The 21518-nt window shown below is 31.7% G+C and overlaps 1 protein-coding gene across 1 annotated transcript in view; it reads right to left on the reverse strand.

Moving 5' to 3' along the window:
• LOC133188293 (uncharacterized) overlaps positions 1 to 20487 on the reverse strand; it is a 48847-nt gene extending 28360 nt beyond the window's left edge. Inside the window, exons 1-9 of the mRNA XM_061323663.1 lie at positions 20469 to 20487; positions 20284 to 20352; positions 19513 to 19601; positions 6226 to 6286; positions 6047 to 6104; positions 4845 to 5082; positions 4250 to 4406; positions 3853 to 4034; positions 3326 to 3412 (exon numbers count right to left, since the gene is read on the reverse strand). Of these exons, the coding sequence (XP_061179647.1) occupies positions 3326 to 3412; positions 3853 to 4034; positions 4250 to 4406; positions 4845 to 5082; positions 6047 to 6104; positions 6226 to 6286; positions 19513 to 19601; positions 20284 to 20352; positions 20469 to 20487 (960 nt within the window). The remainder of the gene's footprint in view (positions 1 to 3325; positions 3413 to 3852; positions 4035 to 4249; positions 4407 to 4844; positions 5083 to 6046; positions 6105 to 6225; positions 6287 to 19512; positions 19602 to 20283; positions 20353 to 20468) is intronic.
• Positions 20488 to 21518: the final 1031 nt, after the last annotated feature.

Raw genomic sequence — 21518 nt, forward strand, 5'->3', positions numbered from 1 at the left:
TTTTCATTATATTATTTAAAACTTTAATTGCAATTTTGTTTAAAAACATTTATCGGGATCCCCCTCTCTCTCCTTTAACATCAGGCATTTAATTGATTGATTCTGTAATTTACATTAGATGACATAAAATTAACCCCCACCCCCGCCAACTCACACACACACACACACACACACACAGTAAAATGCAAAAGACGTTGTATCCACACAATCAATAAAACCGTGTAGCCGTTTTCTAAAGAGAATTAGCTTCCAGACCCTTACCAGTATATGCTTAAAAATGCCAGTTCATCACCCCCTTCCCGGGGGTGGGGGTGGGGGGTGGGGGTGGGGGTTGAACTGGCATTTTTAAGCATATACTTTATTAGCGTCTGTTAACTTTCTTCATTCTTTTTTTTCAATGAACTAATTGACATATTCCTGTATGTCTCCCCTTCCTCTCCCGAGTTGAAATTGCTACTTTCGTGCCTATTCTCATACGGCTTGATTTTGCTTTATATTTTGTCCTTTCAGCAGTATAAACTTGAAAAGACTTCATGGCGACAAAAAAATAGGTAATGAAATGAAACTGCAATTGTTAAATTTGATTTTTCCTTTTAGTTCTCTTGTTATCGTACATGCGTATTATAATTCATGGTTTGATATAGAAACTGTTTCAGAATAGGGTATTCATTATCTTAACTCTCTTTTTATAAGAAAGAAAAGAATTATTAGGCTAAAAAATGCCAAAACAATAGATTTATCTATTTCTTCTATGCTACCTTGTCCTTCCAGCTGATTTTTATTTATCTATTCATTTATTTTTATTTATTTATTTATGCATTTTGGCCCAAAAGTGTGAGTCAATTCAACACGCAGTTTACAGAATTGAAGAGAAGAGGCTGCTTCAACGTAGCAGAAAAATAAAAAACACAGAATAAAGGATAAAATTTATACAAAACATTTAATTGATAAAATGTCAGCATTTTTTCAGAGTTTTGATCCCTCTTGTACACAAAGAATTACAGTCATCTTAATTTCAATAAATAAATCATTAAGTAAAATTTAGTCAACATGTATATAAAGTAATGTATAAGACATAAAAAAATTTCTCCTTTTATCGACAATTGTTAATTCATCCCCGACAAAAACTGCGTGTAATTGCATCACTTTCGGAAATGGTAGTCTTCCTCAAGCTCTCTGGAATATCGGATACGGCTATAACCTAACAATTTAGGGATTTAGGGTCTTCAAACCACCCCAGAATTGCCAGCTTTCCAAAACTTTTCTGAAGAACTATGTCCATCAAATATAATCAAATGATATACAGAATTTTGATAATGATAATAAGAAAATAAGGATGGAAGTTTTCAGTGACACCCCCCCCCCCCCCCACACACACACAGAGTATGCAGTATGGTCAATTTAATCTTTCACAGTTAATTTATCCGTAATTATTTTTGTGGAAAAGAGAAACTCAGGACTTAATATCCATAACCCCCCCCCCCCCCACACACACACACACACACACATTCCCAGTAATAGGTTTTTTAAAGGTTTGATTAATTTCTACACCTTTTTTTTGTCAAAGTTTTTCAAAGGTGACTTGGTATTTTTTGGTTTCTCCATGCCTTGGCCCAGCTTCCACCTTCTCCACTTTGTTAATCAATTTTAAGTGTCTTCTTGATGTATACAAACTTATACTCAACTAGAATGTTTGATCTCTGACAACTCGTACAGTTAAACCCTTGGATATACCGAAGTTTGAATTGGTCCAATCAAGTTGAGATAACGAGCGTTGACTGTATGCATTATGGGGAATATGTCTTGTACTGGTAAAGGTTACTTCGAGAATGAAACAATAATATATCCTGATATTGAGTGAGAGAGAGAGAGAGAAGGGGGAAGTCCCTTTTTGAACCTTTGTTTATTTTTAAACAAATCAATAAAAATATACTTACTTTTTTACTAATTTTATTTTTTTTTAAAAATCCTTCCATAAAATGATAGGTGTGAACAGCAACTTGATACGTCTTAGTAGAAATATAACTATATATCTTATTTTCCAATGAATGAGGTTAAAATCAAACAGAAACGATGGAAATGTTACCCAACGGTTAAATCATCGGGATCGAGATGCCTCTCTCACCTCGATACGTATACGGATACGTCAGATAGAACAATCTCTACTACTACATAAATAAGGAAAGTTGACAATGGAAAAATACTAAATGATAATTTCAGGAATTGCTATTTTCAATAATGTTTTTTTATAACTTGTTCTATGAGGGTATATTGCTTGAAGTTCATTAACAAGCAACAGTATTGTTTTGCATTAAACATTAGATTCCGTGAGTCGAAGATTGTTTTCCTTGTTGAGAAACAAGAGGCTCATGAACCACATCGCTCACCATTTTTACTTGAATCTGCGATTATTTAAAAAAGATTTTAAAAGTTTTTTTCCCATCTTCCTTAAAAAATAGTTTGGCTCTTCTTTTGTTAAATACTGAATAACCTTTACACAAAGATGTTTTGTCTCAAATTTGATTGAAATTTGCCCAGTGGTTCGGAAAAAAGATAAAAAAAAATTGTGAGGTTGTGGGGGTTAAAGATGGACGAACGAGTACATCGCCTGACAACAGAACATAAGAAAACCTTACTTGATGTTTAGTTCAGTATCCTCTTCGTAAAAACAATTTCTAAAACGATGCAAGCTATTGACAAAAAGTTGATGTAACAAAAATATCAACAGTTTTGTTTAAATTATTTTTTCGCAAGTTCTATGGTCGTTACTATGACCTAGTCAGCAAATTCAATCTATCATTAAGTCAATTGCTGACTGATATTTCATGCTGATTATGAGGGCATTATTTACGCACTGAATTGTCTACAATTTTTTTCCCGTTTGCCCGATTATTATAAGGAGCCCATGGAGGGTGTGACCGGTCGACAGGTGATGCTTACTCCTTCATGGCACCTGATACAACCCCTTTTTTTAGAGGCCCATATTTGCTCTGGTCCCGATTTGTACTTTCTTTGGACCGTTTAGCTTGATTACAAGTCTCCATTTTCATTCAGGTAGGCTAAAACATATACATACCCGCTATGTATAAATAAGATATCGTATTTTACTGGAATGTTGCGCATGCCTATACAAAATGACTCCATGGTTTTACCAATGTGATAATATGTTGTGTAAAAGGACTGTAATTAGAAAATCAAAATTTACGTAATTATTATTAATTAATTATTATTTAATTATCGCAAAATTTGAAGTATACACATTAATTAAGAAAATTATATATATATTAGAAAATATTTGGTTAATGAAATAGTAAAAAATCATTACCGGATCTTTCTCCCAAAAACCAAAATATTTAATCTGGATTTTTACGTTGTAACCGAGAGCATCTGATCTAGAATACTCCATTTGTACCTAAATCAATTTAAGTAAAGTCATAGTTAAAAGTGACAGCATTTATTGCTGTATAATTAGTAGCAGGTGATTGATAAATAGGGTAACATTTTAAACATTTATCGAAATGTAAATACGGATTAGTCATCAAATTCCACAAATCTTATTATTATATTTACATTTATGGCTGATTTATAAGAAATATTTGCGTGTTATAGATTTATGATTTTTGAAACCTCAACCGTATAAGTTGAATGTGTTGAACGTCCCGACCACATATGACTTCACTGTGAAATTACGTCTTTTAAAAAACAATGAATCTGTGGTTATGAAATTCAGGTTTAAATATGCATCGCTCTAATGGCGTTTTACAAGGGAAATATTTAGAGCAAATATTATATAAATTAATTATCACGTTTTACTATTATATCTTAATATATTCAAGCAATAAGATTTCGTACCCCATTATATTTCACGATCATAAGTTCAACTCTCCTGGCAGTGTCCTTGAATCGAAGTCGTTCTGTGTATTTGCTGTCTGTGTACACCGCCAGTTCAACAACGACATCCTTTGTGGTGGTCTGTCTTCTATATTTGTCCTTAAGTTTTCTTATTTGGTCATCCAGTGCAGAAAGACTGACATCTAACAAGATTTTGTAAAAGGATTTTTTGCATTTCATTTCTTGCGTTTTTCATTTGATTTACTTACGAATTTTACATAAAAAAACTGAATGCTATATATTCAGTTTGGTATTAACTCAATAGAAAACTGGTGGACTATATCACCGATAAAACAAAGGGAACACGAAACTGTCAATTTCTAAAAATATAATAAATGGGTGAAATATATTGTGTCACCTTTGACATTCACACTTGCCCCACCGGTTTTGTATTGTGGTCTCATTTTGCCAATCACAAGAACGGTATCTTCGTCTGAGAAATTGAGTCCTTTATTGTGAACTTTGGGAAGTTCTCTCAACTGGAAATCTCCAGATCGTGTGGTTAGTGATCCTTTCTAAAAAATTCAAAAAATGATGCAAGAAAGCTTTTAAAATGTGAATAAAAGTGATGCTGCTGTATGCTATTGTTTGCGCAAGTCAATTGAGATTTGTTTTACAGTGTTTCTGTGGAGAATATTAGTTGCACAGATGATAACTTTCCTGTAGAAAATCTTTGGTTCTGGTTTTTGTCGCAGATTATGAATTTGATGAAAGCATACTACTTATTCATTAAATTCATTGCATTTTTATGAACCTCATAGGAATTTCAATATCGGATCTATTTTATCTAAGCATGCTTCTGAAAATTTTATTAAAATCAATATGCTTTATAAATCATTGCTTGCTATTTTTATACTCTGTATGTAAAAATGACTTTCTATTTTTATCGAGATTTAAAATTTCAACTACATCTTCTTTAAGAAGCATAATAAGTAAATATTTAATTGACATACCAAGCCTTCACAATGTGACAGGGAAGCAGTGCCGTTGTGTGAGGTCACATGACCGACCAAAAAGCAATCCGGAATAATTCCCTTCCACTCTTGGTCGCCGTCATCATTCCTGGTTACAATTCTGGCTTCCGGGTGCAACACGGATTCCGGTTTAGATACTTGTAACTGATAATCCTCACCAAAAGCTGACAAAATGAGTTCTGTTGGTGATAACCCTCTAGTATTTCGAATATTAGATCTAAAAATTAAAAAAATCTTTTGCAGATGTTGTTAAATACCTTTTGGTATTTCATGTAGGTTTTCTCCTGTAAAAGAGCAATTTCTTTTCAGTAAAAGACACGGTAAAAAAAAAATTAATCTCTGTAAATTTGTCATTTCCAAAATTACATAAAGCATCATATTTACAAATGTAAACTTACAAATTAAAAAAAAAACAGTTTATAAGACTCAAATCTGCAAATATATTTAACTAAACAGTTAGGTAATTTAAAGATCTGGGGAACAAGAGATAGGGATGCTCATTGTTTATAAAATAATATCATATAGTTCTTTTGATTTTCCTATGAAAGCAATATCCAAATGTACTTGAATCCACCATTATCTCCCAAAAGGAGATTTTTAAAAAAAAATCAATTTCATGGTAAACACCAACCAATCTTTTTATTTGCCAATTACTGACACTGTGGGCAAAGATAACAAAGAATGCAACCTTTTAAAGGTATAATGAAATATGGAGATAACAATGCAAATTGGGAGCAGAGCAAACACGGACCTCCAAAACACCAGAGGTGGGATCAAATGCCATTGAGACATGAGCATCCCCTGCCAACCGGTCACACTTGCCATATGCTCCTTCTTATGATCGGGAAAACGAAAAAATACGTAGACAATTTAGTTTGTAAATAATGGCCTAACAATCAGTATGACAAAACTTTAGTCAGCATTTGACTCAATGATAGGTTGTATTTGCTGATAAGGTCATTGTGTCGACCATAAAACTTGCAAAATGATGACTTCAAACGAGACCAGTGATAACCTTGTTTCATCAACTTGTTGAAATTTATAATTAAAATATTCCGTGTAATAGGAAAGCAAGATTCTAGTTCCCCTATGAAGGATCTATGAGCTCTTGAAATAGTTCTCATCCCGGGAAATCAGAATTACAAACTGATAAATTAACCAAATAAAGTTTTTCCCCTTACCGTCTTTTGTCATGGCTAACCTCCTTTAAACTAGAAATATCAACCGCTTCCATTTCCTCTGGAATGACCAATACACAAAATCAGGTAAAAGAATAAAAATAAGGTAGATAAATAAATTGATACACAATGAAAATAGGTGTCCGTTAATTATGGTAGCAATGTGGAAAACAGAAGCTTACCAATATCTCTTTCAAACAAAGACTTTAAGGTTGATTCAGGTATCTTTTTATTTCCGTACAGCTGAAAAAGTGTTAAACACAGTTTGCTTTGTACGCATACATCATATTCTTTTGAACAAATGTATGAAAAACCTACTTTAACAGTTGTTTTTATTTACTTCTAATTCGCACATTAAAAGAAGATAATTTAGAAAGAAAGTAATATCTATTACAGGGTTCTCTATTATTTAAGATTTTACATTTTACGTGTCGCAAAGTTTACACGATGCACAAATATTCGTTGACATATTTGACTCGTAATGCAAACAAGGCTATACATAGTTACGTTGTTCTAAAGTTGAGATATATAATTAATCGGTGTTAAAAATTCAACTAGCATCAGATACATTTGAGCGAGAAAACTGGGTTTTTTTTCTTTGTTTATTCATTCGTATTGTCCAGCGATGGTCAAGGAGATATAAATAATTCACAATGCAAGGTGAAGCCAGACAATCTGACCTAATAAAGAAAGGATTAGGTATACTCTGCGTTGAAAAACGATAGATTTTATTAATTAAAGTTTCGGTTAGAAGAAATTTACCCTAACAAAAATTTAATATAGTTAACTATAGTTAATTATAGTTTTCTATAGTTATAGCTGTAGTGAATTTATGATACTTTGATTTTCTATGGCACTACTTTAGCACTTTTTCTGATATTTCAATGCTTAAAATCTCTGAAATTCGATATCAATAGTGTAAAAATTGGAAATAATATGTGAATATACAAAAAATAAATAAAAAGAAAGTAAGGCAAGATGGAATCTGGAATGTTTTTGTTTCCAAGGGGAAAACTAGCTAAAAACACGTTTTTGATAGTAATGACGAAATGAGACACCAATCTAATGGTTATGAATCAAATAAATACATTTTGCCACATTAAAGCCTTTTTCAAGATTTTTCAATAATGATCTGTAAAGTTACAGAAAAAAAATATTATAGAATTTTAAGAGGAACAAAATATATTTGAACATAATAGATAATATACAGTTTCTAAATATTTGAGGAATTTGACATTTGGGTGAATAAAAAAAAATGACCACCAAACTGAATTTTTTTTTGGAAAAATTCAACTACTTATAACATATTTTTCACTTATATCATCATATTGCACATGCATTCTAGTTTAAAATCCTGAGGTGGCAATAGAATAGACAATTGGATAAAAAAGTTTCATAATTTTTATCAGTAAAATTTCTTTTGAAAAAAGAAAATATCATTACACCTTAAAAGACTTTCTAAAATACATTATCACAAGAAATTATAGTTTTTTATGCTTCAAAATAGTAAAAGGGGTAATAAGTGATTAAATCTAGACCTTGATTGGGTATTTTCTCTTGTATATGTGACAAAAAATGGCTTTTTGATTGTAATTTTATATTATTTTTTTCAATTCTGGTTTGCAAAGTTTTAATATGAAAAAAAAATATGAAGCAATAAAATTCCCCAAAATTCACTTTTTTTTCGTTCAACTCACTGCTTTAAATCTAAGCCAAAAAGAATTTTTATATACAAGTTCTCTTACAAAAAATACTAAATTTTGAAGTGACCCTATGTCACATTATTGTGTTGCACTCCTGACATCTGATATATATATATAATTTAACATTGTTTTAAAATTATAACACACAATAACCCATTCTTACTTTGTAAATCACTTTGTTGTTTTGATATTTTTCATCGTTTACGGCAGATTTTTCATATTTTGAAGACCTTAAAACACGATTATTTGCAAAAAAGTAATATATATAAATTGTATTTAAAAATATATGTGAAATGATGAAAACTATTCCCTGAATTGACTGTAAGATTTCTGCAAGTTGTTGATAGACATAGTGTTTTGAACATCAAATAGTATCAAACATTTTTTTCAACTTATTTTTTTTTAGTAAAGATAGTTAAAAAGCATTGGTAATAATAAATCAGTTTTGTTGCACTCCTGACTGCAGTAAAATTAAAAATCAAAACCATAAAACACAAAAATTCATAAAGTGTTAGCAACATCAAGTGGTAATGAAACTGTGCAATATTTATAGTCCAATACTTCATTATAAAAACAGATGAAAGTATTTAAAATTCACATTTTATTTGGAATTATGCCCTATTTATGCCAAAAAACTAGCTTAAATGTATATTTAGAAGATAAAATGTATTTTATAGCATATTTTCCTTTAGAGGACAAACACAGTAACCCACCAGAAAAATTCTACTCATCATTTTTTCTTTATTTTTATTCTTATTTGATGATTTATAATTCTAACATATTTGTTGCACTCCTGACCAAAAGCACTGGGGCCTTTAAAGTTGTGAAGTGAAAATTACATAAGAACTTGTTCTGTTGTTTCAGTGAAGTTGAGGAGGAATTACTTAAATTTTATGACAATGATTTAGTGTGTTCGTTTTTAACATTCATTAAAAAAATCACAAAAAAGATAAAAACACATCTGAATTGATGAAATTGAAAAAGGAAGGATTTTAATAATAAAACTGTCTATAATTCAGTATTAAATTATATAAAAAAGATCATTATTAATTAATAAATACTTCTAAGCATGGATAGAAGTGTTTTCGTCACACAACTTGAATCTTTAAAACAATGCGTTGCACTCCTGACCATAGAAATATAGATCTGAAGCACAGACAGATCCTGTAATTGATAAATCTATTTGGTAAAAATATTCTTTGTGTCTTTATATTCCAAAATAAAGATCAGAAAATCATATAATGGTAATAGTTTTTTCATGCTTGGCAGCAAAACATCAAATGTTGCACTCCTGACATTATTGGGTATGCACATATACTTGACTCTCATTAATGCTGCTTGTGATTTATATAACATATTTATGTTTTAAAATGTTTTATACTTCGAAAATTCTTTTTTGTCTTTATTTTCTTTCAGAATTTTACAGTTGATGTTTTTTGGCATCACTACATTTTTTCTGTTGCACTCCTGACATGGTATAACATTTTTTAAACATCAGCCATGACCACAATTTGATTAAACAAAAGTTACTACAGTCCACATTTAAAGCTCAATACTTTGAATATTATCAGGAAAGTCTTTATTTTCAACATAAAGCATTATTATTTATTTCACAGATCTCCAAAAAATATTGAAATTTCAAAATGTCACAAAAAGGTGTTGCACTCCTGACAATTTTAGCATCATTTTTGGGCATAACTTTTTTGTTAACTGAGATATCAATGAGATATTTGGCAGGTATTTAGACACTATCTAAAGACATATGCTGAGACCTAGAAATCTATTTTCATTTCCTGTATTTTTAGTGTGGGTTGATAAATATGCGTTTGGTCATTTTTTTGAATTCACCCATTTTCTTCATCAAAATTGGTACCGTATATGATTTACATTATATTTAAATAAATCCAAAGATATAAATATACCAAACTATACGTCAACTTAAAATTGATTGTAGCATGTACCTTCAATTACGAAGTTATGAAACCTAATATGAAATATCTAAAAAGCTATAAGCCTTTTTGTTTTCCTTTAATTTTTCCTAAACAAAATCTTTTATTGTTTTATTTGTTTCATGACTGCTTAAAATTTGATAAACAAAATTATATATAAGAGACTTATGATAAGCTTAAAGATGTACCTCAGCACCATGACAGACATAGTGTACTGCATAGATGAGGACTGCGCATGCTCCCAGGGAAAACAACATTTCACTCTGCAAAGTAGTCTTCCAAAGTTCTGATGACTTGTAAGTCAAACACTTGATATATATGATGCTTTCTTTGCCTTTAACCTTTAACCCCTCCAAGTTATAAATATTTATGATAAATTATATTGAATTCATTTTCTCTCTTATTCTTAAGACTATTAAATTATGCCTATGAGCTATATTGCTTATGTGAATATTTAAATCTTTTAAGAAGCTCCTTTTCTGCAGTATTTAAAATAGCCTTGTACTTCAATAAAAAAAATTGAAATTGCAGTGGTATTATTAGTAGAGACATTTGAATTCAGATTTATCCTATTATTAAAATTCCATGCAATAAACTTCTTGTAGCATGAAAGTGGCACTTATTAACTTATAAAGTATATAATACGTCGCAGGTACTTTCATGAATTACAACTGGGTTTCTAGGTAATAGTATGCTGAAACTGAATCACAACTTACAAAAAAGGTCTTATTTTGTTTGAACAGTGAGAAGTCAACCCCTGATATACTTCAGGAGTTATGAAATTTCATAAGACACCATAGTTTCAAGTCTCCCAACGACGTCATTCAGGAAGTTCGTAACACTGCGCAATAAGAGATAATTTGAAGGTTGTTAGAGTGCAGTAAAAGTAGAAATATGTATAGATATTTATTGGTAAAGATAAAAGTTATTTTCAACAAGATAAAGTCATTGAACACGTTATTCAGGAGTTTTATTTTCAATGTTAGCGTAGGTGATTTCTGTACACGCATTCTACATTGTCTTTAAACATTTTCCCCGATAAAGAATGGCAGGTATTTGAGTTTAAAATAAAACCAGATGAGTCCACTACGTAAACTTTTATATGAGGAATGAGGAAATTTTCCATTGCCAAAATATATTTTTCCACAGTTTTGAAATCTTTCTTAATTGACCAATGTAGGTTTTATTACGTTTTTAAAGTAACTTTTTTCCTGTGTGACTGTGTTTGAAACATATGTTTTCATTTGTTGGAACTTAATTGAATATATAAGCATTTTTGACTGATTTTCATCACTCTTTAACCGAAAATCATCAGCTGTTTCCGGGTCGACAAATTGATTTGACTTATTATCTTACAATTGTATCTAAATTAAAGGATAATGTACATTAAGGTTTATATTTATACATGAGAAAAATGTAAATACAAAAAGAACATCTTGCAGTGTTTTTTAAAGCAGACAATAAATAAATATACATTATTATTATTATTTACATTTATTCGCGCAGTGGTTAGAGCGTCTGCTCTAGAGTCGCGGAGTAAGGAGTTGATCCTTACGTCGCCGGTTCGAATCCCACTGTGGGACGTGGAGACCGGTCCTTCGGATGAGATCGTATAAACCGAGGTCCCGTGTCGCAGTAGGTGCTGGCACGAAAAAGATCCCTCACTGCTCAATGGCCGTAAGTGCCGAGTATAGGACAAAATTTGCAGCTCTCCACCGGCAAGTGGTGGCGTCTCCATATGAGTGAAAAATTCTCGAGAGGGACGTTAAACAACATACATCCAAACAAACAAATTTACATTTATTCAAATTTTCCGATAATTATAATTTAGAAATAAATCAATTAGCAGGCGTTTGACTATTCCACAAACACACGGTGACTACTAGAAAATCTTTTATAAAAAAATTTCCTTTTAAGTCGATATCTTGAGGTAGTCCATTCCTTGGGTTCTGAAAATCAACATTTAAGTAGTAATTGAAAATTTAAAAGAAAAAAAGAAAATAGAAGAAAACCAGACACACGTGATTTTGTTTTAGTTCCTTTCTAAGTTTACAGATGACCTCCCAAATTTATCTGAGGATTGTTAAGTAGTTTCAAATGTATTTTGTCTTAAGATTTGTACATGTACAAATATATATTACAGCTACAAGCGTTTTTGCCCTTCTTTTGTTTCGTGTTTGTAATTTTTTTTTTTTTTTTTTTTTTTTTTTTTTTTTGCTCCTCCGGGGGCCCAAATTTGACTTATAAAATCTTGTATCTTGTCATTGACAAAACTGTACATGCACAAAATGATACTGGTATTACTGTTAGAAGGAATTAATTCTGCGTACATAATAGATTTACTCTTGTAATTTGACGCCTCATATTGGCCATCGTACTTCAGACAACGTGCATGAATATTTTTCAATAAATAAAACCGTCCCATGATCACGTTGTTGATGCTATATCTAAATCATTTTATTGAGTCATTTCAATTTAGTTGTTGCACGTCCAATCTGGGCCACTACTTAACAGAACAAAAATGAACCGAAATAAGATAAGTTTTTAGTCCCCTACCGGTGAAACGGCCAAACCGGAGAGTTTGCATTTTGTTCCGCTTCATTGATTTTTGAGGGAATTATGGCATTTTCAATTCTTAACAGGAACCAGATTACACTTGTTGGTAGGGGACTAGTATTGCTAATGCAATACTCTCAGAATGCTTGTTAAAAATTAAATTATTTCAAACAATACCCTAATTTCCATGACATCGCCAATCAACTAGTACTAGCTTTATGTCTTATTAGTCCCCTACCGGTGAAACCGGAGAGGACTATAGGTTTCCTCTGAGTCTGTCCGTCCGTCTGTCTGTCTGTCTGTCCGTCTGTCTGTCTGTCTGTCTGTCTGTCCCTCTGTCTGTCTGTCAGTCTGTTTCACTTGGTTTTCCGCACTTTTTTCCTAAACGCTTGCAGATATTGAGCTAATTTTTGGTATGTGAGTGTATCTTGATGAGTTACAGATCAAGTTTGCATTTCGTTCCGCCTCATTGATTTTTGACGGAATTATGGCCTTTTCAATTTTTAGGGGTTTCCGGCAATTTTCTTCTAAACGCTTTCAGATATTGAGCTGATTTTTGGTATGTGAGTGTATCTTGATGAGTTACAGATCAAGTTTGTATTTCGTCCCGCTTCATTGATTTTTGACGGAATTATGATATTTTCAATTCTTAACGGGAACCAGATTACACTTGCCGGTAGGGGACTAGTATTGCTAATGCAATACTCTCAGAATGCTTGTTAGTTTTAGAACACAGTACCCGGGAAATCAAATTAAATCTGGATGTATTTAAAATATTACTCATAAAAAGCGATTTTTAACTTCTTGACATTATCTCTCTCTCTCTCTCTCTCTCTCTCTCTCTCTCTCTCTCTCTCTCTCTCTCTCTCTCTCTCTCAAATAATATTTCTTCCCAATTCCGACACTAAGATTGACTATGTTATTTTATGTACACTTTCTGCATTTCGGGTGAATAATATTTTTTATTCAATAGTTGTTTGTTTGTTGTTTAACGTCCCTCTCGAGAATTTTCACTCATATGGAGACCCCACTACTTGCCGGTGGAGGGCTGCAAATTTTGACCTTTACTCGGCACTGAGGGCCATTGTGCAGTGAGGGATCTTTTCGTGTAAGCACCTACTGTGACAGGGGACCTCGGTTTATATAGACTCATCAGAAGGACCGGTCATCACGTCCCTTAGTGGAAAACGGACTCGCGACGTAAGGATCAACTCTTTACATCGCGACTCTAGAGCAAACGCTCTAACCACTGCGCCTCATGGGCAATGACAGTTTTGTAGAAAATTCCTGCCACTTTATGCGGATATCAATTTCATTCTGTTTCAAGGAAGCAATTTTTTCTTAATAATGGGAATTCCCTATTTAAAAAAAACAGAAAATCTGACATATTTTACTGTGTGAATAATTTACAATTCATTTAAAGACAAATTAGAAGTTTCCAAATATTGTTCTACATTTTCCTGAATATACCGCTGTATCTGAAAAAAATTGAACATCGTTTTCTGATACTTAAAATTATTCGTTTTATCTGCTACACCTTTAGGGAAGATAGATAACAAAAAAAAAAAAAACCTAAAAAAAAAAACCAACAAACAAACAAAAAAACTGCAACACCCTTTTTAGAGAGTTATTTTTCCTAGCTGAGGAGCAAATATACTTAATGTGATCATTTCCATTGATAAATGCCATAGTACCTGTATCTAATTATACCTAAGTATAAAAAATGTAATGCAGAATGAAATTTATGACTGCTAGTCTCCTGTGATCTTACGGAAAAGAATCCAGAAAATTCTTTTCCTTTCTTTTTGACCAATTTTTGTAAAATGCGGGATAAATTGCACTTTGCAAACTCGCACATCATGAAAGATTATAAGCCATCTGCTACAGAGAATATCGTAGCATTGCTTTAATTCAATCACATAGTAAATAAGATTATCATAACTTCTTTGAATAAACATTTTTATAACAAACCCTTACAAAATTTGTGATCAAAATTTTGGATCATGTACTTAAAATATATATTGTTAAGTATTTCGTATAAAAACCATGACGCATATGTAAAAACAATTTTTTAAGGAACAGCCATGGAATAAATGTATATGGAGTACCCCAGTCCCATCCTTTACAATGCATACTTAGAAATCTTTAATTTTCATGAGGGTATAATTTTCGTTGATTTCGAGATATGAAGAGACCCACTAATTCATGTCCACCACGAAATGTAAAATTTCTTATACATATACTACTCAACAGTTCCTCTACAGGAAATCAAACCCCATCAAACCAATATTTTTTCTTCAAACTTCGAAAAACCGTCACGGTAGCTCAGTCGGTAGAGCGCTCGCTCCATGATCGGAAGGTCGTGTGTTCGAATCACGGCCGCGACTGACCTAAGTCGATAAAAATCAGGTAGCAACAGTTCCTTTGCCAAGTGCTCTGCACTTTGAAGTGAAAGTTGAGGGTCCTTCGGATGAGACCTTAAAATCGATGCCCCGTGTCACGGTAGGCGTTGGCACGATAAAGAACCCTCACTGCTCAATGGCCCTGAGTGCCGAGTAAAGGTCTAAATTTGAAGCCCTTCACCGGTATATGGTGACGTCTCTATATGAGTGAAAAATTCTCGAACGGGACGTAAAACAACATACGATCAATCAAACCTCGAAAAACTGACCCCACGAAAATAATCGATTTCGCGGTATACTGGAAGGTTGAAATTGGAAAAGAATATTTAATTTGTTTATTATTTCACAAACTCTGATATTTTCAAACATCCAATCATAAAATGCTCAATATTTTACTACATTGGTGCTGATGTTGTTGGTAAAAGATTCAGAAACATTACAGCTGATATTTTCCTAGCAACTTAAACATTGCTTTAAATATTATCACGAGTTTTAGAGACAAGTTTAAATTATGTGTAAGAATTGTTTTGTAGCAATGTTTGTAAATATTATAATTCAACAGATAAGTTTTTTTCATATTCATTGTTGATATCCGAACTGAGAAGACTTATATGGTAGTATATAGAAGTTCTCGGGAAAAGCCATACAATTTACACGCAAACACATGTATATGTATAGATCTTTTTCGATCGATCGATCGAGAGAGAGAGAGAGAATTTAAGTAGTTCAAAACATCCATGAAATATTTTTAAACTTTTTTTTATAAAGTACTTCAGAAAAAGAATAATATTACTATAATGTCAAGAATCAATTTACTTTGTGAAAAAAAAGTAATATTAAGCTGTGTCACTTTTTCGGCACAGCCTATACATTGGTCATGTGATATCTACATATCTACATGCGATATGACCGTCTGTCAAATGCAAAATAACTTTTGATCCATTTATAGTAGTGATCTGATATTTGGACTTATTTATAAGAAGCCTAATTTTTTATGTACAATAAAGTTAAGACCATATTAAGAGGCCATAGGTCAGATACTGCGACGCAATTTACTGATTCTTTTAATTTTTTGCATTGATTTTTTTTAAATCGCCGAATGTCTGAGACTGTTGATTTAATTTTATTCATTCTGACACAAATTAACCTGGGTTTTATTCCAATCATTCTGTTGATTTTTTGTAAAAATGAATCATACATTTTCTTTTAAGGGAACTAAAAAGTGCAGCATATCTACAAGTGAATTTGCAGTTCCTGGGGCTATATATGTTCTATTTTTACATCAAATTTTAGTCAAATATACAGTTATCAATATAATTTACTGAATTTTTGTAACCAAAAAGTTACCTTAATAACAGCATCACATAAGTTGCAATAGACTGATTGGTTATTTTTAGAAAATGCACATTCTCAAGTCGGATTTTACAATATTCTTACAGGGGTCTGAAAGGTCATATTTCAATCTATGTGAGCAAAACATATGTGATTGAATTTCTTTCATATTATATAAAAGAGGGATTTTTTAAAATCCTAGAACAAGATATCAAGTTTAAAAAAAATTGAATTCGAGGAAAATTTTGACCCTTCTTTTATGTACTACCTGAATTTTAATGCTGATATTACCTAATATATTTTTACATGTTAATGACCTTAAATTAAATACTGGGCAATACAGTAAAATTTTATTCTTAACTTAACATACAATGTTTATAAAAATAATTTGAAAAATGCTTTAACTTGTATTTTCACTCTATTTGTATTTGTTGTCTTACCTTTCAATTTAATAAACTTTTTAATCCTTGCAAACCGGATGCGGTATAACCTAGTGGTTGCAAACTGAAATGTGATATCATATATTTGAGACCGTTTACAGTTGAGAAGTCAAGTACCGCTATTTTAGGTGTAAATTGACATAACAGTGTAAAATATATCAATACTGCATTTGTATATCTCTTGATGAATGTGCAAATCAAAAGTTAAAGGTAATCAGTATTTTAATTGTAAATATAATCAGATGTAATTGATTACCTTTCCAAGTGAGAACATGTAGATGTTATCAGTTATCTGATAAATCTGAGTACATGAAATTTAATTTTAATCGAATGTAATCATGGTTATTTTCTTCATTACTTTTGATAACTTTCTTTGTAAATGCATTTTGATTACGTTTAATAAAGAATCGGATTGTTTGGTCAGTCATTTTTATACAAATGCAAACCCAAATCCCTCATACCCCTTATATATGTGCGCATCTGGATTCCAACAGTTGTTGGAAAACCTTGTCTCCGAAGACTGCATAAAATGCTGTCGATGAGGAACTCCAGCATCCTTTCAAATATCAAATTTAGAGAATTTGTATGTAGAATCAGAATGATTTTCAACGAAGTAATGTTGTTGAAGACCAGTCTCACGATGTTAAAAGTTCCGGTTTAATTGTAGAAGCAGTTGTCTATGATATGAAAAAGCCTCGTTTTTAATTTATCATTACTAATAGTTGTAAAAAGTGTAGAATAATCGTACATCTTAATATTAAAGACTTTGGAAAAATTTGGTGATTTTAAATTTTCTAAAAGTTCTTTAGAATTTTTGAGGATCCACATCTGATATGCACCACTTTTAGAATATTTTGTAACACAGTGCATCTGAAGTTTCTCCTTAACAGCACTTTGTATATTGGTAAGTGCCCGGCAATATATCTTTGTAAGGTTTTTTGTGAAGTTTAGGAATCCATTATATGTAGTTTAGATCAAACTTACCTCGGTTGACTGGAATATTAAAAGTATGAAACACTGAAACGTGATTTTGAAGAATATCACGTGAAGTGGGGTGTATGTAGGATTTTCCGACGTAGGAATAAAACAATGTTCTTCCAAAACAAGTTATAACAATGAGCCTTGCAAACAAAGACGATATTGTCACCAGCCTTGCCTGCTATGGTCAGTTATAATTAAAGAAGGACAGACAGTTTTGAAAATTTTGTAAATAAATTTAAATTTAACAATATTTATTTGAATTTGAACATTAAAACCTTATCAAACATAGATATATCTGTTTTCAATTGCATAAATTGTGATTCAAAGTAAAACAGACACAATTGACAAGTTTAAATATGTCCATGTTATCTCTTTAATTGTTTTATTATTCCACCTGGAATTAAAAGGTCAGGGAAAGCAAAAATTCAAATTCTGCAGTTCAATAATTTTTAGAAATACAAAAACATCATCCAATTTCAGTTCACATACATGTACAGAATAATTTTCTTAACGTTTTGAAGCATGTCATTTTTTTAAATACATGTAATGTACATGTTTTTATTAAATTAATGCATCATACATGTCACTCATGGAACTAATTAATCTACTGATAATAGTGACCCTCAGTTCCATTTCAATTTAAACAGTGTCTATGTATGTCAAAATGTTTTCTTTATGTAACGTGTTGAAAGGTGTACTAGGTTTTAGAACGTTCTGCCCAGTTCTATTTTAAAAAGTTTATAAACAAAAAAATGTTCAGGAAGTCTTTTCTAATAAAAAGTCATAGACTTCAGCGAAACATTTCTTGAGAATGTAATCAAACGTAATCATAATTACTAAGAAAACAAAAATAGTCATTTAATCCCTTTTTATCCAAAAAGAAGTATTTAAATTGTAATTTTAATCATGATATTTCAAAGAAGTACATGCAATTTCACCAATTAAATGTAATTTCAATCTACCACGTTTGGTACCAAAAGAAAAAATGGTATAATAATAAAAATAAAAGGAAACAGAACGAAAACACGTTGGGAATCGGAAGATCTTAATAATAATAAAAGAGTAAAACATTTTGTTCCCAAACATCGTTTTGAGAACGTTATATTAAGAAACAGTGAAATCAAATATTTTTCCCAAGCTTTCTTTGAGAAACATATATATATGCTGGATCATGATCGATGCCGAGAGCAGTTTACGAGACGGATAACTGTCAACCAAACACCCAACACCAACACCCCTCCAACCCCCGATTTATATTGTTTCAGGACAAAGGCCATGCTTTTGAAAGGATAGTTTCACCCCCTAGTCTCGACCCACTTTAGCTGTGATGTCCCTCAACCAATGTGCGAATTGAGAGGAAAAGAACAAACAAGAAAATAAGAAATCTAGAAGTTCAAAATACCCTAATCCAAGGACAAAAGGTGATAGCAATTTGGATGACAATATATACAATGACAAAATATCCCTTTCATCTTTTTTCTGTTCAAAAAGCCCATTATTCGGGGACACCATGCTTTGAGGTCATTGAATTTCTTCTGTTCCTCTCACTCACAGTATATCCAGGGATTAGGGGCACCTCACTAACTCAGGGATAAGGTTCGGCCCCGTTTTTACATTGTTTTGAACTTTTTCTTCTAATTGATAAAGGGATATTTGAATAATCTAACTACCAGAGAACACATTTCATGCGTCAAATACTCTACAGTGATGTATTCTTTTTATTCATTATCTTAAAAGTTATTTGGTACAAACAACACATGTTGCGTCTCTGTCATTATGATAAGGCGGACAAGCCAGAGAACAACACGCAATTCTGACTGTATACAAGAGCTTTCCGTCCAATGTCAGACCATCTCCAGCATGCCATTGTTCTGAATGTTCATCCAAGCAGATGTAACTTGAGGAAGATTAAAATGCTTCGTTTCCAGAGGCTAAGTAGCCTCTGTACTTAATTTTCCATCTAGGGTAGCAAGATGATTTTCCGGGAAGCATGAGTGTGGTCTCCTCGGTCCTACTTCTGCACACGGCACAAAGAACGTTTTGTCCGACTTTCGATCCAGTTATTCCGTGATCATATTCCACGCAATGGATATACTGACCACTTACGATATTTGGAACTAAATCTGGATCCGGCACCATGCAAAGGAAATCAGCAGGTCCACCGACCTTGGAATATTTCGATCCACCTGCATATCCTGAAAGAAAAAGCCACCGTGACATTTCAATACTTACTTTTCACTATAAATAGGGTTATAAAAGATGAAAATTACCTCTGTCTGAAAAAGCAAGTATATTGAAGTACACTTCCAGTAAGTTGACTGAAAATAAAACATTATATAAGAGGAGAGAAGTGATGCATGAAAAATCAATTTTCTTAAATCAGATATGCAGACAGAAGTTTAGTTGAAGGTTCAATCCGTCTGCATTTTTGACCATATGCTTGATAATCTGAGGGTTCAAATAGAGAATGGTTCAAAAAATACTGCAGAGCTGTCAACGACCCTCACCTTTTAACATTTGATCAAAGCTTAGTCTTGAATTCCCTTCATATTTTTCAATTACTTGTGTATGATGTAAAATAAGGTAGTGGAGTGCAAAACAAATAAAAGAAAAAAAATCTAACGTTGGCATGTAATACAATTACAATTAATGTAAGGCAATTAGTATATCAATCACATTGACGGGAACACTATTATGATTTTTAAAAATGTTGAATAAATGTCTGTTTCTGAAATTATGTGTTCTTGAAGTCTTTCTTAATGTTCGTGCTAAAACACCATTATAAAATAATACATGTTGTACATTTGTGATATTTATGGGATTTTTAATTTTCCTAATACCTTCTTTAATTATTTGTTTGAAACAAAGCCCTTTTACCTAAGTATACTAGATCCGTTGCATTGTCTGGAAAAGTCTTTCTACCCCATCGGAAAAACAGTGCGCCACCTAAAACAAAATAATAAAGAGGGATATTTGATATCTTTTACTCCTTTTTTATTATAAAAACAGGACGTAATAAAGACATATAATTAGAAAGTCAAAATGATAAAGAAAGAGGTTACCTGATTTTGTCTTCGCCATTGTTTGATATTTAGATGAAAGGGACTGAATCAGTAAAGCATGGTCGTCATTTTTATTGCTTTTTCGGAGTAACTTAAGAGTAAGATCTGTTATAGTCGATGAATGAGTCTGAGATTTCGTAGTGAGATCCCGAATTAAGGTCTGAAATATGGAAGTCCTTTCTGAATAATAGGAATTCCATTCAGTAAGAATATACAAATAGTTTTTCTCATATGACCTCCTAAATGCCAATTGCGACGTCATGAACTTGTGCATTTTCCAGTATTTTCTAAAAAAGTTGCAGAAGACATCAATTTTCAGTGGAATTTTCTTTCAGATAATATAGAGTACATGTACATGCATCGCCCACAAAGATTTTGAAAATGTGATTTTTAAAGGATTTTACACAACATATCTGAAAACTGAAGTAGGCAACGGCTGTGACACTGTTTTCTTAATGAAAATAACCCCTGAAATGAGTCACTTTGAGGCTTTTTTCTGTTTAAAACATAGAAATGTACCATATTAATGACGTCATATTTCCAGAATGGTCCTCTTTTATGCCATATTCTTTCATCATTTATCACATTTAAGCCAATTTCATAACTTTTTGAAAACGTTAAATTTTAAAAACATTAATCTTTAATTTTAATAAAGCACAAATTGTACCTTTTTTTGTAAATTCACAAAATGATGTAAATATAACCATTTTTTCCCTGAAAGTTAACCATTAAAGTTAATAAATTATAAATAGGAAGAAAAATTATGAAATCTTTATAATGTTTTCAGGAAACGCAAATAAAAGTATTAATTATGCACTTTCCTTATTCAAAATGTATCAACAAGTACATGTATATTTAAGGATTAAAAAAAACTATCGCTACACAGGCATTTGAGAAAAATGCATTTTTTAAAAAATACTTATGCGGTATTTTAATTCTCCCATGAAACTTCAATTATTATACAATACATAGTATAAAAATCATGTGATATCATGACAAGACATTACATATCTATAAAGGTGATGCCATAGTTACTAGAAATAGTAAAAT

This window comes from Saccostrea echinata, unplaced genomic scaffold, assembly GCF_033153115.1.
Source record: "Saccostrea echinata isolate AGI-Se365-2 ecotype Australia unplaced genomic scaffold, CSIRO_AGI_Sech_v1 ptg000016l, whole genome shotgun sequence".
In the NCBI taxonomy this organism is placed as follows: domain Eukaryota; kingdom Metazoa; phylum Mollusca; class Bivalvia; order Ostreida; family Ostreidae; genus Saccostrea; species Saccostrea echinata.